The 17,516-nt window shown below is 44.3% G+C and overlaps 1 protein-coding gene across 1 annotated transcript; it reads left to right on the forward strand.

Annotated features, from left to right (window-relative positions):
• The first annotated feature begins 3,293 nt into the window (after positions 1-3,293).
• On the forward strand, positions 3,294-7,430 carry LOC136551131 (protein neprosin-like). The gene is made up of 7 exons (XM_066542717.1): positions 3,294-3,789; positions 4,540-4,626; positions 4,735-4,992; positions 5,092-5,256; positions 5,387-5,440; positions 5,571-5,717; positions 6,697-7,430. Exons 1-7 carry the CDS (start codon positions 3,628-3,630, stop codon positions 7,072-7,074), a joined length of 1,251 nt encoding a protein of 416 aa, XP_066398814.1. The 5' UTR covers positions 3,294-3,627; the 3' UTR covers positions 7,075-7,430.
• The last annotated feature ends 10,086 nt before the right edge of the window (positions 7,431-17,516 follow it).

Raw genomic sequence — 17,516 nt, forward strand, 5'->3', positions numbered from 1 at the left:
TAATTAATAAATGCAATTTCCATGATTTTTGTAGGCCACTTTATAATTCCAAAAATTATGAAATTTGTTTTGGTACACTAATTTGTCATGAGGAAGCTTACATAAAATTTTTAGGTCATGTAGAACAAGTTCATTTTTGGGCTTAATTCCAAATTAATTCAAAAATAGATAAAGACAAACCCTAAGTGTTTGAATAGTGTTGGATCTTGTTTTGGTCATGTTTTGTGACTAGTAGGGTTTCAAGATCCACTTGGTCAAGTCACATGTGTGGTTCTTGATGGTAGGATTGCAAGTTGGTTTTGTTGGCTTGCAACTGTACCGTGAAATAAAATCCTTTGCGGGGTGTTTTTACATTTCATGTACCATGAAAGCATCATGTTTACATTATCATCATGTTAAAGCATATGTTATCATTTCATGTAGAACCCAAGAACGAAACGATTCTAGTTGAGCAAGTTCTGGAAGAATCCCCGGTTGTCACAGGATTCGATAATTGTGGTACTGATCCGGAACATGAGATCGTCAACGAAGGCAAGCCCCAATTTATGCATTAAGCCATTACCTTGTTTACTTTGAAAAGCTTATCACCTATGTTACTTATTGCATTAAGTTGTTTAATTCAAATGTTACCTACTTGATGCATTACCTACCTTGATAATTGTTTACCATCCTTGAAGATGTTTTCATTTATAAAAGTATAGTATGCTTTATGGTAGGCTTTCAAAGTAAAAGTTTTGATACAATCAAAGATGGCATACTGGCCAAAGAAAGAAAGAAGATAGAATGAATTAGAGACTAGTCGGGTGACTTATCTTGAATTTTTGGGTAATGTTGCCGACTATATCGCTTAAAGGCCACTCATTATGGATCTTCTGAACGAGACACTTTGAAGTACTGGTCACATACTCCGACAAGCCTACTTCGGCTAATTTGATACTAAGACGAATGCCCACGCACTAGGAGTGGAGAGATGGCGGGAGTAGCGTGTACCCTCGTGGCTGGAATGTGGCCGGATTTGAGGTGTGCTGTGCTCTCAAGTGGCGTGGAGATGGCTTAGTATAGGAGGATCCGGTAGCGAGGTTGATATATGCAAGATTAAGTTCTACATATGTCGTGTGATAAGGAATCCCTAGCTAGGACTTGAATCAATTCGAATTGTCAGTGCTCCGCGGATATGGAGACTCGATTCATTACAGAAGCAATGCAGGACTGGTGAATTACTAAAATATGAGAAAAAGAATGGAATGAGAAGGAACGAAATATGGGAAATGTATATTTAGTTGAGATAATGAACTAAAAGGACTTAGGGGTAAAATTTAAGAATAGGATAAATATAGTAAGCTTTTGGCAAAGGACTTTGAATTTTTCTACATCCTTACCTTGTCCCAAGCACCTACATCTCTAAAGTCTTACACCCCGTTATGTTGGGTTAGTCTTGTTGAGTACCTTTATACTTAGGGTTTATTAACCCTTGTTGCAGGTGAGTCGCATGCGCAGGCTTGTTTTGGTCCCTGCTGCATGACTGTGTTTGAAGTCAATGACGATGAGGAGTGATGAATGGCCTTTGGACAAGGCACTAGTTTGTTTGATAAATAAAATTAATGTAATATTATCCCGCTACTATAGTTGTATGACACTTATGGTATTGTAAGTTTGAAAACAACCGGTTTATAACTATATTATCTTAAGACTTCCGCTATCTTTTACTCTAGTATATATATTTGAATAAACTGTTATAATCTGCAATGTCTATGATTGGGATCCTATTTGAAAAGAGAATCGTGGATGATTCGGGTTTCCCTAGGACACCCGACAGACCTGTTGAGTTGTTGGGAACTCGTGTTCGCTATCCGAGGTCTGTCAAGACAACGATAGGTACACGTGGGCCTGATTTCTTAGGAGGTTCTACCACAGAGCAGAGATTACATATGGGAGAAAGAGGATAAACCAGAGGTAGAGAAGGTCCTTCGAAGGTGCCGGGTCTTCCTTTTCCCTTGAGCCTGCCCTGTTGATATGGCAAACGGTGTCAGGGATAGCATGTTCGTTGATCCTGATAGGGCTGTGCTCTGGCTTCGTTCAGCAAGTGGTCACGTCCCATCCTACTCTGGTGGACGGTGCGGCGTGCCAGGGTGCTGAGCCATGACCCTATGGAGAGCAGACGGGGAAGTGACCATACGTCCGTTACTGTAGATGATGTGAGTTCCCTCCTAGATTGTAGTGGTTGTCATATATTTATGTTAGGATCCGCGTCCGAGGGCTGATGGCGGTGCCCACAATACTGTAAGACAAAAGTCGACGCCTACAATACTGTTTGGGCTCTGTCATACCTGGAAGGGCTTAAAGCGCCCATCCCATCATATCTTGACTGTATTTTCCCGCAAACGTGCTGGGTATGGTTCTCGGTACTATGGTTGACTTGAGTGTCATGTCTTAACCTATGCTCGTCATTTATGAAGAAGCAGGGGGCGAACGTTGGGCGAGGTGGAGCCTGCTCCGGGATGTCGGGCGAGGCGGAGCCAGTCCTCGGTCGTCGGGCGGGGCGGAGCCTGCCCCTAGACGTTGGGCGAGGCGAAGACAGCCCTCGGACGTCGGGCGAGGCGGAGCTTGCCCTTAGACGTCGGGCGAGGCGGAGCCAACCCTTAGCCGTCGGACGAGGCGGACTCCAGCCGTCGGGGGTCAGGCAAGGCAGAGCCAATCTTTTAGGGGCCAGGCAAGGCACAGGCAACCTTCGATCATATGGGCAAGAAGTGTAGCTGCGTTCTTGTCTGTTAATAACCATCAACGTTTGACGATTATTAGCTCCACCTCTTTGGGTATCCCAGTATTTGGTCCCCGACACACCCCAAGATAGTCTGCCCTTCCATTCTTTCTCCCCGGGCCCTTTTCTACTTCGCCATCGACAGTGGCCGCGCGCCAGCCAAATTCCCTCCTCGGCCTACTCCCTTTGTGCTCTTGTAGAAGTAGCCACGTCCATTGCCGAGCGCAGCACCAACAATGGCTCTGTTCGACTGGCTAAAAAAACAACTAATGTTGATGCTAATTTATTGTTAGAGAAAAAGATACGACTGACAAGTGAAGCGACAGGCCAATGCCTTCACCCCGTGCTCTACTTCTAACTGTTCCTTACCTTCAAACCCGGCCCCACAAGTCAGTGTCACGACACGCAGCCATCCCGCGTCCACGCTGTGCGCCTAATAATTCGCGAATCATGGAGCGCGGAAGGGGCAGTTTCGTCAATGGAATCCAAAACAAAAGCTCGGAAACGGCAAAAGCCATGGCGAGTAGCGCAGAGGCCTGCAGGTCGACCAGTCTCCTCCCCGCCCGCTTCCCACCGAGCTCACACTGTACACTCCCCACTCCTCCACCCCTGCAGGTTCACGGGAGGCGAGGCCCCTGCCCCCCTGCATTCCTCCCGTATTCGCGGACCGGTCCTCGCCACGGGAGGCGAGACGAGAGCGTGGCATTTCTGCGAGGGGAAGTGCGTTCCTGCAATTTCGGAGAGATAGGAGGGGGTGAGTGAAGAAGTAGGCGTTGCTATCTTGCTGACTGCTGCTGACTGAGCTAGTGAGCTGAGCGGTGGAAGACTGGAAGCACGCACAGCAGCGCCGCGGCGGTGTGGCGAGGCGCATGGCGAGGGCGCGCGGTGGCGCCGCGTGGGTGCTGGCGGCGGCGTGGGTGCTGCTGTGGGCGGCGGCCGCGGCTGTGGCGGCGGAGGCCAGGCCGCCGGTGGGGAGGAGGGTGCACCGGCACCTCAAGCGCCTTAACAAGCCGGCCGTCAAGAGCATCGAGGTGGGTGGTTGCTCCGCCGTCCGTGGAATTCGCAATGATGGGTCTTTCTTCTAAGTGTTCTGTCGAGGTTTGTCTTTGTGACGACGAGTTTGGAGGTTCCGAAGTGTGGGGGTTGTTCAAATTCAGGTTTCTTTGCAGCTAGATGCTCTGGTTGGGGGACCTGTTCTTTGGGTTACTAGATTTTTTTTTGGTATGATATTTCAACTTCACTTTGTAGGATTGGATGCAGTTTCAGTGAGAAGTTGCGTCCTCATTATTGAACAATGAAAAAAGCTACTTTTGTCTGATTCTTTTGGGCTTTCCTCGCTGGTAAATTTTCGCCGTCACTTTGGAGAATTATTTCAAAAGGTCTCATCTTTTGGAGGTAGACCATGCAAATTGAAGCAAACCAGAGTAAGAAAACAAAGATGAATGGGTCTTTCTTGGATACAGGCTGGCTCTTGCAAAGTTATCCTCTCTGAGTGAAAAGGGGCAAAGCCTTGCCTTTGTGAACATTTTGCTCCCGGCTCCAGTTTCAGTAAATTTCTGAGTTTAATGAATGGGATGAGTTCCACTATGTCAGCTTAATGCTGCATATTTGATTTTTTTTTCTATATTTCTTTTCATGATTTACATTCTTGAAGCTTCCTTTTGGATGAAGTAGACTGAAGTATCCTTTTGAATGAAGTAGACATTGTGAAAAATCAAAAGAAGTTCACACGAGCCTTTTTTTTTTTCATTTGACACTGATAGAAGTATCTTACTCTTCAGAGCCCAGATGGAGACATCATCGACTGCGTGCATATCTCCCACCAGCCAGCCTTTGATCATCCTCTCCTCAAGAACCACACAATACAGGTGAGCCAATCAACTTTGAATTTTTTTCAGGAACCGAAACAAGCGCTTATTAATGGTTTATTTGAGCAACCATCATTTTAACTCTCCTCACAACCTCTATTCTTTCAGTTTAGGCCAGCGTACCACCCTGAAGGTCTATACGATGGTGCCAAGAGTAGCATAGGTTCAAACAATGCTGGTGAGAAGCCGATGCTCCAGATGTGGCATCGAAATGGCAGGTGTCCGGAGGGCACGGTCCCAATCAGGAGAACCAAGAAGGATGACCTGCTTCGAGCCAGCTCCCTGAGGCGGTATGGCAGGAAGCGGCACACTGCTCCGAACCCGCTGTCTGTTGATCCTAACATGCTCAGTGAGGGTGGTCACCAAGTACGTCCACATGGTTTGTCTTGCTGAAAGTGAATAGCTTGGTAGCTACATTGATATGTTGTGTTGTTATTACTGAACTGATGCTGTTGTGGAATGCAGCACGCCATAGCGTACGTCGAGGGTGATAAGTACTATGGCGCAAAGGCTACCATTAATGTGTGGGAGCCCAAGATTCTGCAGGTTAACGAATTTAGCCTGTCCCAGCTCTGGATCTTGGGGGGTTCATTTGGGGAGGATCTCAACAGCATAGAGGCTGGCTGGCAGGTACTATTGTAAAACTGAGTTTATGAGTTTAGCTTGTTCATAGATACTTGTGTCAAGTAAATGCTGACCATTTTTTGCGGTGGCATGCATCTTTAAGTATCTATCATTTATGTGATGTTTGGTTCACCAGGTTAGCCCTGACCTCTATGGAGACAACAACACTAGATTGTTCACATACTGGACTGTAAGTCTCACAAGTTCAGTTTCTCCTGCTCATATTATTAATGTGTTGCAGTACTAGATTAGCAGACATTCTAGCGTTGATGCGTCAACTCATTGACTGTTGCATTGCTGCGCGGTTGTCTATTATGCAGAGTGATGCATACCAGGCCACAGGGTGCTACAACATGCTGTGCTCTGGTTTCATTCAGATAAACAGCGAGATTGCCATGGGGGCTAGCATTTTCCCCATCTCGAACTACGCAGGCTCCCAATACGATATCAGCATCCTGATCTGGAAGGTAAGCATTTAGCAATTAATAGAGAAATTTTACAATGATTGAGAAAAACATGGATCATCCATTGGGCGAGATCGAACGGTGGAAAAATAGGAGGTACCCAACTGAAAGTATATAGAGGTACTAAATAGGGGGGATAGAACCAAATTAGGTGGGACCAGTACCAATATTGGTGGGTCCGCTAGGGGCAGACCTCACCGCCGGCGAACCCCTCTACCCGCACCCTCTGGCGTGGCCTCAGCTCTCCCTGTGCAGCGGGCGGCGGCCATGGTTGTTAGTTTGTGTTTCTGTTTTGACGGAGGTACACGATGACTCTCTGATCAGACGAACCATTTTTGGCTTTAGGCCTTGACGCCGATCATGGGCCTTGAAGGGAAGACAAACTTTTGCCCTGTAAGGCTGTAACCACGTAAGCACGTAATAACGTGCCCCTTGGCCTTGCCACCGCGGCGCTCTGCGCCCTCGCTGCCAACTGCGACACTGCACCCTCCGTCGTGTCGTGTGCCGCCAGCGAGGTCGCATCCGGGGCCGCGTGCGCCCGGGCCGGGTCGTAGCTTGGGATCCAGATTCCCGAACATCGTGCAAGTCGCCGGCCCAAACACAGGATGCTGCTCGAGCTCTGCAGTGTGGGATCGAGGGAGAAGTGCAATTGATTACCAAAATACCCTCCATAATATATTTCTCAATTAATTACTTGGAAAATAGAAAAAGGTGAAAGTACCTGTAGGTACCATGGTACTTTCTCAACCATTGTAAAAGATCTCATTAATATAAAGCACTCATTATGCCTTACCACATTAGTGCCTTCAGAATCAGCACACTGACCCCATGGCCAGAGAACCTATGCCCACTTGGTACAAAATTCTCCTGCCCATGCTCAGTTTTCCAAAGTGGTTTCCTCCAAACCACATGCACTGCATAGTTAAATCCCCTCCTTTTTTTATCATTGCCCAATGATTCTGATTGTGTGCCCTATGAGCAGGACCCCAAGGAAGGCAACTGGTGGATGCAGTTTGGCAAGGAATATGTCCTCGGCTACTGGCCATCCTTCCTCTTCTCCTACCTCGTCGACAGTGCATCGATGATCGAATGGGGTGGGGAGGTGGTGAACTCGGAGCCCGACGGCGCGCACACGTCGACGCAGATGGGTAGCGGGCACTTCCCGGAGGAAGGGTTCGGCAAGGCGAGCTACTTCAAGAACATTCAGGTGGTGGACAGCAGCAACCAGCTCAGCACCCCCAAGGGCGTGGGCACTTTCACCGAGCAGTCCAACTGCTACGACGTGCAGAACGGCAACAACGGCGACTGGGGCACCTACTTCTACTACGGCGGCCCCGGCAAGAACTCGAATTGCCCATGACTGCTGCTTCTAGTGTGTAGTGTGGAGTGCTGTCACCGTGAAAAAAAATGTAACCAAGCATTCAGGTTTGCTATACAGCGTCATTCTGCATCTCCTTGTTCAGTTAGGTAGTAGTAGTAACATGTGTGCATGTGCTCTCTAGACCCTAGTGTTTTCTTCTTTTTGTTGTATTTTCTTCATTTGCCATGTAAAGTTTCTGAAGAGAAGAAGCATGGCTTGAGGCTGCGGTGGTGGTTGGGGCTGGTCAGTGGTGACCTTTACGGATTTTTGCAAGTCTGCTTATTGGTCACCTTCGCCAGTTGTTTTGAAAGTGTGCTATAGCCTATTGGCTGATGGGTGATGGTAATGCTATTGAGCTTATTGGTTATTGCATATTTGTATCCAGTACTCTACTGCTCTGCATCAGCATCATTCTCTTCATATCCCAATCCTCCCTAGAAGTGCATGAGCATCATCCAAAGCCGGATTATGGCTGATCTCAAATTTATAACCCCCCTCCAAATTATAAGTCGGCTTCGATTTTTCTTTAATGACCTCGAATCTTCAACCGGCAGCAGCAGCAGAGTAGCAGTAAACCAAAGACCCAGCAACCACCGCGTAATTTTTTTTATATTTTTTAACACTTTTTAAACTATTTTAAAACTGACACTGTTTAATTTTTTTTTCAAAACTAACATTTTTAGCTGTGCCCGACAGGGTGCAGTCAACGGCTACGGCGACTGCTGACGTAGCAGGTCTGACGCGCCACCTGTCACGGCGCGGCGGGCCTGCCGTGCCACGCATCACAGCGCAGCAGACCCCTTGTTCCCTCTCTCAGTGTCTCCGTCCTTAGACGAGAAAACACGACGCTGTGACTCCCACCCGCCGCGCCTGCCCGGCAAGCCTGCCGCGCCCCGCCCAGCACGCCCGCGCCCGCCGCAACCCCAGCCACCGCGCCCCCGCTGTGCCCGCCACCGTGTGCCCGTCCTCCCTCACTCCATCTCCATCTCCCCCTGTCTCGTTGCCTCCCTTACTGCCGCCGCCGCCCCTCCATCTCCCCACTGCCGCGCGCCGCCCATCCTCGTCGCCGCCCCTCCATCTCTCCGCACTGTCTCGAGCCGTGAAGGACATTGCTGCGCTGCCCATCGTCGTCCTCCAAAAGGGGGGATTGCCGCCGGCCGGCCGACCATTGCCGTCGCCCTCCAGAGTTAGGCTGTTACCGGTCGGCCATTACCGCCAGCGGCCATCTCCTTTCCATTGGTGGATTGTGGTGACCCATAATCTTTGTCGAGGTAATGCTCTTCTGCATCTCTGTCAATTTTTAGCTAGGGTTATGATTCAAATTTAATTTGACTAGATAGAGATTTATATAATTAATTAGCAAAGATATTTAGTGAAGTTAGTAAATATAAGTTATGTATAGTTTTGCAGTTAGCTAGATATGTATAGTCAGTAAAGTTACTTAGTATAGTAAGTATAGGTATTAATATTAGTGTGTTTAGTGTAGTTAGTTAGTATAGTTAGTTAGAATTGTTGGTATAGGTATTAATATTAGATTAGTTAGTATAGTTAGTTGGTATAGGTGTAGTTAGTTAGTACGCACGACAATTTCGATGACCTAATGAAGTTTCTGAAATGCTTTTGTAGATGGATTGTTGTGTTAGAGTTTTCTACGAAGGAAGTGTTAGGAGAGAAGATGGTATGTTTGAGGATATGGAAGAAGAATTGGAATGGTTTGATGAACCTCTGAAAGGTCCTAATATGGCTAGAGGGGGGGTTTGAATAGCCTATTTAAAAATCTATAAATCAACTAGAGCAATTTGATTAGTATGACAAATAGCGAAATGCAAACTTGCTCTAGCTCTACAAGGGTCGCAAGCCACTTATTCAACAATTCTAGTTGCAATGATTACTAGGTACACAACTTGCAAAGTTACTACCCACTAAGAGCTCTCAATCTTGCTACTCTAAAGAGCTCCACTAGATGAACTTAAAATAACAAAGCAAGCTCTCAATTCTAATTACACTAAAGAGCTTGCCACAACTAGTTTGTAAGAATATAAATGAGTGAGTAGGGTGATTATACCGCCGTGTAGAGGAGTGAACCAATTACAAGATGAATACTAAATCAATCACCGGGAGAATACCAAAGGACAAGAGACAACCAATTTTTCTCCCGAGGTTCACGTGCTTGTCGGCACGCTAGTCCCTGTTGTGTCGACCGACACTTGGTGGTTCGGCGGCTAAGAGGTGTTGCATGAACCTCGTCCACACAATTGGACACCGCAAGAACCTACCCACAAGTGAGGTAACTCAATGACACAAGCAATCCACTAGAGTTACCTTTCGACTCTCCGCCGGGGAAGGCACAAGACCCCTCACAATCACCACGATCAGAGCCCAAGACAATCACCAACCTCCGCTCAACGATCCTCGCTACTCCAAGCCGTCTAGGTGGCGGCAACCACCAAGAGTAACAAGTGACACCCGTAGCGAAACACGAATGCCAAGTGCCACTAGATGCAATCACTCAAGCAATGCACTTGGATTCTCTCCCAATCTCACAATGATGATGAAACAATGATGGAGATGAGTGGGAGGGCATTGGCTAAGCTCACAAGGTTGCCATGTCAATGCAAATGGCCAAGAGAGTGAGCTTGAGCCGGCCATGGGGCTTAAATAGAAGCCCCCATGAAATAGAGCCGTTGTACCCCTTCACTGGGCACAACACGGGGTGACCGGGCGCTCCGGTCAGATCGACCAGACACAAGACCCCAGCGTCCGGTCGCCCGATGCTTGCCACGTGTCATCGGCTTCAAACGCCGATCGCCCGATCTCAACGGTCAAGTGATGACCGGACGCGTCAGTTAGAAAGTGACCGTACGCAGGACCCCAGCGTCCGGTCATTTCCAGTAAGGTTCCAAACATGAAATTTCACGACCGGATGCGTTCGGTCATGCTCGACCGGACTCATCCGGTATTTGGTCACTCAACATTTTCTCTGTGCGCCTCACTCAGCGTACGTCAGCACTAACCGGATGCACCCTGCCAGCATCCGGTCACAAGACCGAGACGCGTGCTCACTGCTGCTACTGACCGGACTCTAAACCCAGCATCCGATCACTACACCACCAGCGTCCGGTCACTCTGTGAACCCCTGTCTTTTCTATCTAGGGCGCCGATGGCACCGTCGGAGTGTCCGCACTCTATGGGCGGACACTCCACCGGTGAAGTTTCTAACCCTTGCTCAAATATGCCAACCACCAAGTGTATCACCTTGTGCACATGTGTTAGCATATTTTCATAAGCATTTTCAAGGGTGTTAGCACTCCACTAGATCCTAAATGCATATGCAATGAGTTAGAGCATCTAGTGGCACTTTGATAACCGCATTTTAATACGAGTTTTACCCCTCTTAATAGTACGGCTATCTAACCTAAATGTGATCACACTCGCTAAGTGTCTTGATCACCAAAACAAAATGGCTCCTACTATTTATACCTTTGCCTTGAGCCTTTTGTTTTTCTCTTTCTTCTTTTCAAGTTCAAGCATTTGATCATCACCATGCCATCACCATCGTCATGATCTTCGCCATTGCTTCATCACTTGGAGTAGTGCTACCTATCTCATAATCACTTTGATAAACTAGGTTAGCACTTAGGGTTTTATCAATTAACCAAAACCAAACTAGAGCTTTCAATCTCCCCCTTTTTGGTAATTGATGACAACCCTTACACAAAGATATGAATTGAGATTTAATTGAATCCACGTTGCTTGCCCAAGCATATTTACCATGTGTAAAAGAATATGGACAAGTTTCATGAACTCCAAGTGGTAGCAATTGCCCCCCTACATATGTGCTAAGAGTTTGGATTGTAGCTTGCACATATGCTTAGATAGGAAATATAGGAGACAATTTCTACCGTATGATGCTAAGGTATAAGAGATGGACCTTCAAAGCGTGATACCAATCAGAGTGCACCAATATACCATCCTTAGCACCATTAGTAACTATACACACATGAAAACTAGAATACCCCATGAGATCAACATTACAAGCAAGGGTCTAGTTTCTATAAAATGAACATAAGTCTAGTTACTTTACCCTATGCATGCTAGTTTTTCATTTCACCATTCAAGCATATAAGTAGCATACACCACACAAGCATGGATATTGAAATTTAGAACTTGTGCCATACAAGCAAATATATGAAGTGCACATTTAAATGCAACATACAAGTTTATGAGCTTGCTCCCCCTACTTGTTTGCATTTTTTTTATTTTTTTCCTTACAATGTCATTTCATTTGTTTGCTTCTCCTATCTTTGTGAATTTCTCTCCCTCTTTGTCAACAATTAGCACAAAAGGTGAGCTTAAATTATAGATAGGTTGAGGTGAAACAATGTGAAATGAGGATCATTTTCCTAATTTGGTTCAATCTAGATTACTTGCAAAAGATATTTAACTTGGTTTGATCCAAGGACAAGCTTCTTCACACCTCCAAATAAGGGTTATCTTGTACCATGTTGAGTTAAACACTTATAGCTTTTTTCTAGATCAAACACTAGGTTTACAAGTCCACAAACATGTCATATGCTACCATTAGATCATTTCAAGCATACAAGCAATAGTGGTACCATACAAGCATCAAATTCATTTGATTTTCATGAATGAGCCTATTCAAATGTGAAATATGTCTAGATGCATTAAACATGTCCTTAGCAAGGATGTATGTCATGCCAATCAACTTTTACCTTGGATTGCTTGAAGGAGAGGCATGTCATATAAGTGGGAAGGTGCATCAACACATATTGTAGAAGTCAAGTATGTTCAATTCATTCTTTAGCTTGCAAAACCTCTTTTCATCAAGTGGCTTGGTGAAGATATCGGCAAGTTGATCTTCGGTGCCCACACTCTAATTGCAAATGTCCCCTTTTTGTTGGTGATCTCTTATGAAATGATGGCAGACATCAATATGCTTTGTTCTTGAATGTTGAACCGGGTTGTTGGTGAGCTTTACGACACTTTCATTGTCACATAGCAATGGCACTTGCTTGAATTTGATTCCAAAGTCACTCAAAGTAGCCTTCATCCAAAGTAATTGAGCATAACAACTACCGGCCGAAATGTACTCTACTTCGGCAGTTGAAAGTGCTATACTATTTTGCTTCTTTGATGACCAAGACACAAGTGATCTTCCCAATAGTTGACATGTGCCCGATGTGCTCTTTCTCTCAACTTTGCATCCCGCATAATCGAAGTCCGAATATCCAATCAACTCAAATCTTGCTCCTTTGGGATACCATAATCCAACATTTTGTGTATGCTTCAAGTACCTCAATATTCTCTTTGTTGCCTTTAAATGACTTTCTCTTGGTGAGGCTTGAAATCTAGCACACATGCATACACTAAACATCACATCTGGCCTTGATGCGGTCACATAGAGTAGGCTTCCAATCATAGACCGATACATCTTTTGATCCACCATGTTGCCACTAGCATCACTATCCAAGCTTCCACTTGTCCCCATTGGTGTACTAATAGCTTTAGCATCATCCATTCCAAACTTCTTTAGCATGTCCTTGATATACTTGCCTTGACTCACAAATGTGTCATTCTTCATTTGCTTGATTTGAAGACCAAGGAAGTAGCTAAGCTCTCCAATCATGGACATCTCAAACTCACTTGCCATCATCTTGCCAAACTCTTCACAAAAATCTTGATTTGTTGACCCAAAAATGATATCATCAACATAGATTTGCATTACAAACAAGTCATTTCCAAGCTTCTTGGTAAAGAGAGTGGTGTCAACCTTTCCCATCTTGAATCCCTTAGAGAGTAGGAAATATCTCAATCTCTCATACCATGCTCTAGGTGCTTGTTTTAATCCATACAAAGCCTTTCTCAACTTGTAAATATGGTTGGGTTTCTTCTCATCTTCAAAGCCGGGAGGTTGCTCAACATACACAAGCTCATTGATGTACCCATTGAGAAATGCACTCTTCACATTCATTTGGTATAACTTGATGTTGTGAGCACAAGCATAGGCTAACAAGATCCTAATTGCTTCCAATCTTGCAACCGGGGCATATGTTTCTCCAAAGTCAAGACCTTCAACTTGAGTGTAACCTTAAGCCACTAATCTTGCTTTGTTCCTTATTACTATTCCATCTTGATCTTGCTTGTTCCGAAAGACCCACTTGGTTCCAATCACATTATGATCCTTAGGCCTCTCAACTAACTCCCATACTTAGTTTCTTGTAAAGTTGTTTAGCTCTTCATGCATAGCATTGACCCAATCAACATCCTTTAAAGTTTCATCTATCTTCTTAGGTTCAATGAATGACACAAATGAGAAATGCTCACAAAATGAAGCCAATCTTGATCTAGTTTGTACACCTCTTGAAATATCACCAATGATAGTGTCCAAGGGATGATCTCTTGCAACATTGGTTGGTTGAAGCACTTGCACTTGATTGCTTGCATTTGATAGATCACTTGGTTGAGATGATGAACTAGCCACTTGTTGTTGATCTTGCACTTTGTCATCACTAGTTCTTGCTTGAACTTGATCATGAGAACCACTAGCTTACACATTTGAGTTAGAGAGCACTTGATTCATGTCATCTTCAACATCAATCACCTCTCTAGGCCTTATATCACCAATGTCCATGTTCTTCATTGCATTGACCAATTGAGTGCCTCTTACATCATCTAGATTCTCATCTTCCTCTTAGGAACCATTTGTTTCATCAAACTCCACATCATGAACCTCCTCAAGAGTACCACTAGCCAAATTCCAAACTCTATAAGCCTTGATAGTAGTGGAGTAACCAAGCAAGAAACCTTCATCACATTTCTTTTCAAACTTGCTTAATCTAGTGCCTTTCTTCAATATGTAGCATTTACAATAAAAAACCCAAAAGTATGCTATATTGGGCTTTCTTCCATTCTAAAGCTCATAAGGTGTCTTCTCCATCATGGGGTGACAATAGAGTCGGTTGCTATAATAGCAAGCCATGTTGATTGCTTTGGCCCAAAATGAATGACTCACATTGTACTCACTCAACATTGATCTTGCCATGTCAATCAAAGTTCTATTCTTCCTTTTAACTAAGCCATTTGATTGAGGAGTGTACTTGGCCGAGAATTGATGTCTAATTCCAAATTCATCACACAACTCATCAATTCTAGTGTTCTTGAATTCACTACCATTGTCACTTCTAACTTTCTTGATGGTTGTTTCAAACTCATTGTGAATGCCCTTAACAAATGATTTGAATGTTGCAAACACATCACTCTTGTCAACAAGAAAGAATACCCATGTGTATCTAGTGAAATCATCCACAATCATAAATCCATATTTGTTTCCACCAATGCTTGTGTATGTGGTTGGTCCAAACAAGTCCATGTGCATCAACTCAAATGCCTTAGATGTGCTCATCATGCTCTTCTTAGGATGTGTGTTACCAACTTGTTTTCTGGCTTGACATGCACTACATAGCTTATCCTTCTCAAATGTGACATCTTTCAAGCCTCTAACTAAGTCATGCTTAATCAACTTGTTCAATTGTTTCATTCCAATATGACCAAGCCTTCTATGCCATAACCAACCCATGCTAGACTTAGTGGTCAAACATGTTGTCAATTGAGCTTCTCTAGCATTGAAATCAACCAAGTATAGATTTTCAAATCTAAATCCTTTGAATATCAAGTTAAAGCCATCTACACTTATAATCTCTACATCATCCACACCAAATATGCACTTAAAACCAAGATCACACAATTAAGCTACCGACAAAAGGTTGAAGTTCAAGCTCTCTACTAGTAGCACATTGGAAATGATCAAATCATTGGATATTGCAATCTTACCAAGCCCTTTGACCTTACCTTTGCCATTGTCACCAAATGTGATACTATCAATCTCATTGCTCTTATTTTCATTGATTGAATTGAATATTCTTGGATCACCGGTCATGTGTTGTGTGCACCCACTATCAAGCACCCAATGCCTTCCTATGGCTTTATAATTGACCTACAAAAGAAGATCAATTTTTTTTAGGTACCCAAACTTGCTTGGGTCCTTAAAGGTTAGTTACCAAGGTCTTTGGCACCCAAATGGCCTTCTTCTTTGGGCCCATAATTAGTGTACCAATGAACTTAGCCTTCATACTATTGGCACCCTTAACAAGCATGTAACAAGAATCAAATCTAATTGAGGATACATTAGGTTGCTTATTCTTGTTAGTCTTGCAATATTGCTCTACATGCCCAACTTGCTTGTTTCTATTGCAAAACCGACCATTGCCCTCACAAAGTTAACTTTGGGAGTGACAAAGGCTGCCTTGCCTTTCTTAGGCATATAGCCTAATCCCTCTTTATTGAGAGAAAACCTTTGGCTACCCAAGCACTTTAGCAAGTAGGCATCTCCACCATAGGCATTGCCTAAGGCACGAGTGAGCTTATTCACCTCCTTCTTGAGGGTCTCATTTTCCACCATTAATAAGGCATCACAAGTGAGACCATCACTCAAAGGTGAAGTAGAAGTAGTAGTGCTACAAGAAGTGTTAGTGGAAGCAACTATAATAGGCTTATAAAAAGATTCATCAATAAGATCACATGTTAGTCCCACATCACATGATACAATCACTTGCTCCTTCTTGGCTTCCTCTTTGACTTGCTCGATGAGAGAGGAGTGAGCTTTCTCAAGCTTATAGTGAGCTTTGCCAAACTTCTCATGGGCTTCCATTAGCCTCTCATGAGTGGCATTGAGATCATCAAGGGATTGCTCAAGAAATTTGATGTTCTTGTTCAATTCCTTGCACTCCTTTCTCTTCATCTCAAAGCAAGTATGCACTTGCTCACACATGTCCATGAGCTCCTCCTTGGAGTACTCCTCATCATCATCATCACTCCTACATGCATCACTTTCACTTTCACATTCATCATCATCACTCACATCATATTTTACCTTGGTAGGTTTTGCCATGAGGCATGTGGAAGGAGTGTCGAAGATGGAGGGCTTGTTGTTGATGGCGATGCTTGCTAGTGCTTTCTTGATAGATTTCTTGCCATCATCACTAGAGTCATCACTATCTGAAGAGCCATCACTATCCCAAGTGACCACATTGCCTCCACCCTTCTTCTTCTTTTGGAAGGTCATTCTCTTCTCCTTCTTCTCCTTCTTTTCTTTCTTATCCTTCTTATGCTTCTTCTTCTCATCCTCATCATTGTCACTATTGTAGGAACAATTTGCTACACCATGATTGGGACTCTTGCAATTGTAGCATCTTCTCACATATTCTTTGCTTTTGGTGTGATCTCTTCTCTTTCTTGAACCATAGCCCTTCTTCTTCATGAATTTTCCCATCTTACGTACAAAGAGGGCCATAGCTTCATCATCAATATCACTAAGATCATCATCATCACTTGATTCTTTCTTGGACTTGCCCTTGTTCTTGGATGATGATGAGCTAGCCTTGAATGCTATACTCTTCTTCTTCTTGTCTTCTTCTTCCTTCTTGTCATCCTTGTTATCCCCTTCCCTTTCCACACGGTATGTCTCTTGGGTCATGACATCACCTAGTACTTGGTTAGGGGTAATCTCCTTCAATCCTCCTCTTATGATAAGCAATCTCAACATCTCAAATCTTGGAGGTAGGCACATCAAGAACCGATGAGGGACATCATCATCCTTGATCTTCTCTCCCAAGGCCTTCAAGTCATTTACAATCACTTGCAACCGGTGGAACATTTCTAGAATGCTCTCATCTTCCTTCATCTTGAAGCTTGTCAACTTATCCTTGAGAATGTACAACTTAGCACTCTTCACCGCTGGTGTGCCCTCATATGTTTCCTCCACTCTCCTCCACACCTCATTTGCTCTTTCACAATCCTTGATTTGCTCAAACACCTTGGAATCAATGGCATTGTATATGGTGTTGAGAGCCATTGTATTGCATTGCTTGTTGGTCTTGTCTTGGTTGGTGGGGTCATCCGGATCAATGATAGCATAGTCATTCTCAGTCACCTCCCATACTTGATCATTGATTGAACCAAGATACATCCTCATCTTTCTCTTCCAATAATCATAGCATGTGCCATCAAAGAATGGTGGTTTGCCCCCCACATGGTTGAACACAACTTGAGCCATAATTTGACACCGAGGTTGTTAAGCCTTCAATCAAATGGTGACCACAGCTCTGATACCACTTGAAAGGTCCTAATATGGCTAGAGGGGGGTGAATAGCCTATTTAAAAATCTACAAATCAACTAGAGCAATTTGATTAGTATGACAAATAGCGAAATGCAAACTTGCTCTAGCTCTATAAGGGTTGCAAGCTACTTATTCAACAATTCTAGTTGCAATAATTTCTAGGCACACAACTTGCAAAGTTACTACTCACTAAGAGATCTCAATCTTGCTACTCTAAAGAGCTCCACTAGATGAACTTGAAATAAT

This window comes from Miscanthus floridulus, chromosome 4, assembly GCF_019320115.1.
Source record: "Miscanthus floridulus cultivar M001 chromosome 4, ASM1932011v1, whole genome shotgun sequence".
In the NCBI taxonomy this organism is placed as follows: Eukaryota; Viridiplantae; Streptophyta; class Magnoliopsida; order Poales; family Poaceae; genus Miscanthus; species Miscanthus floridulus.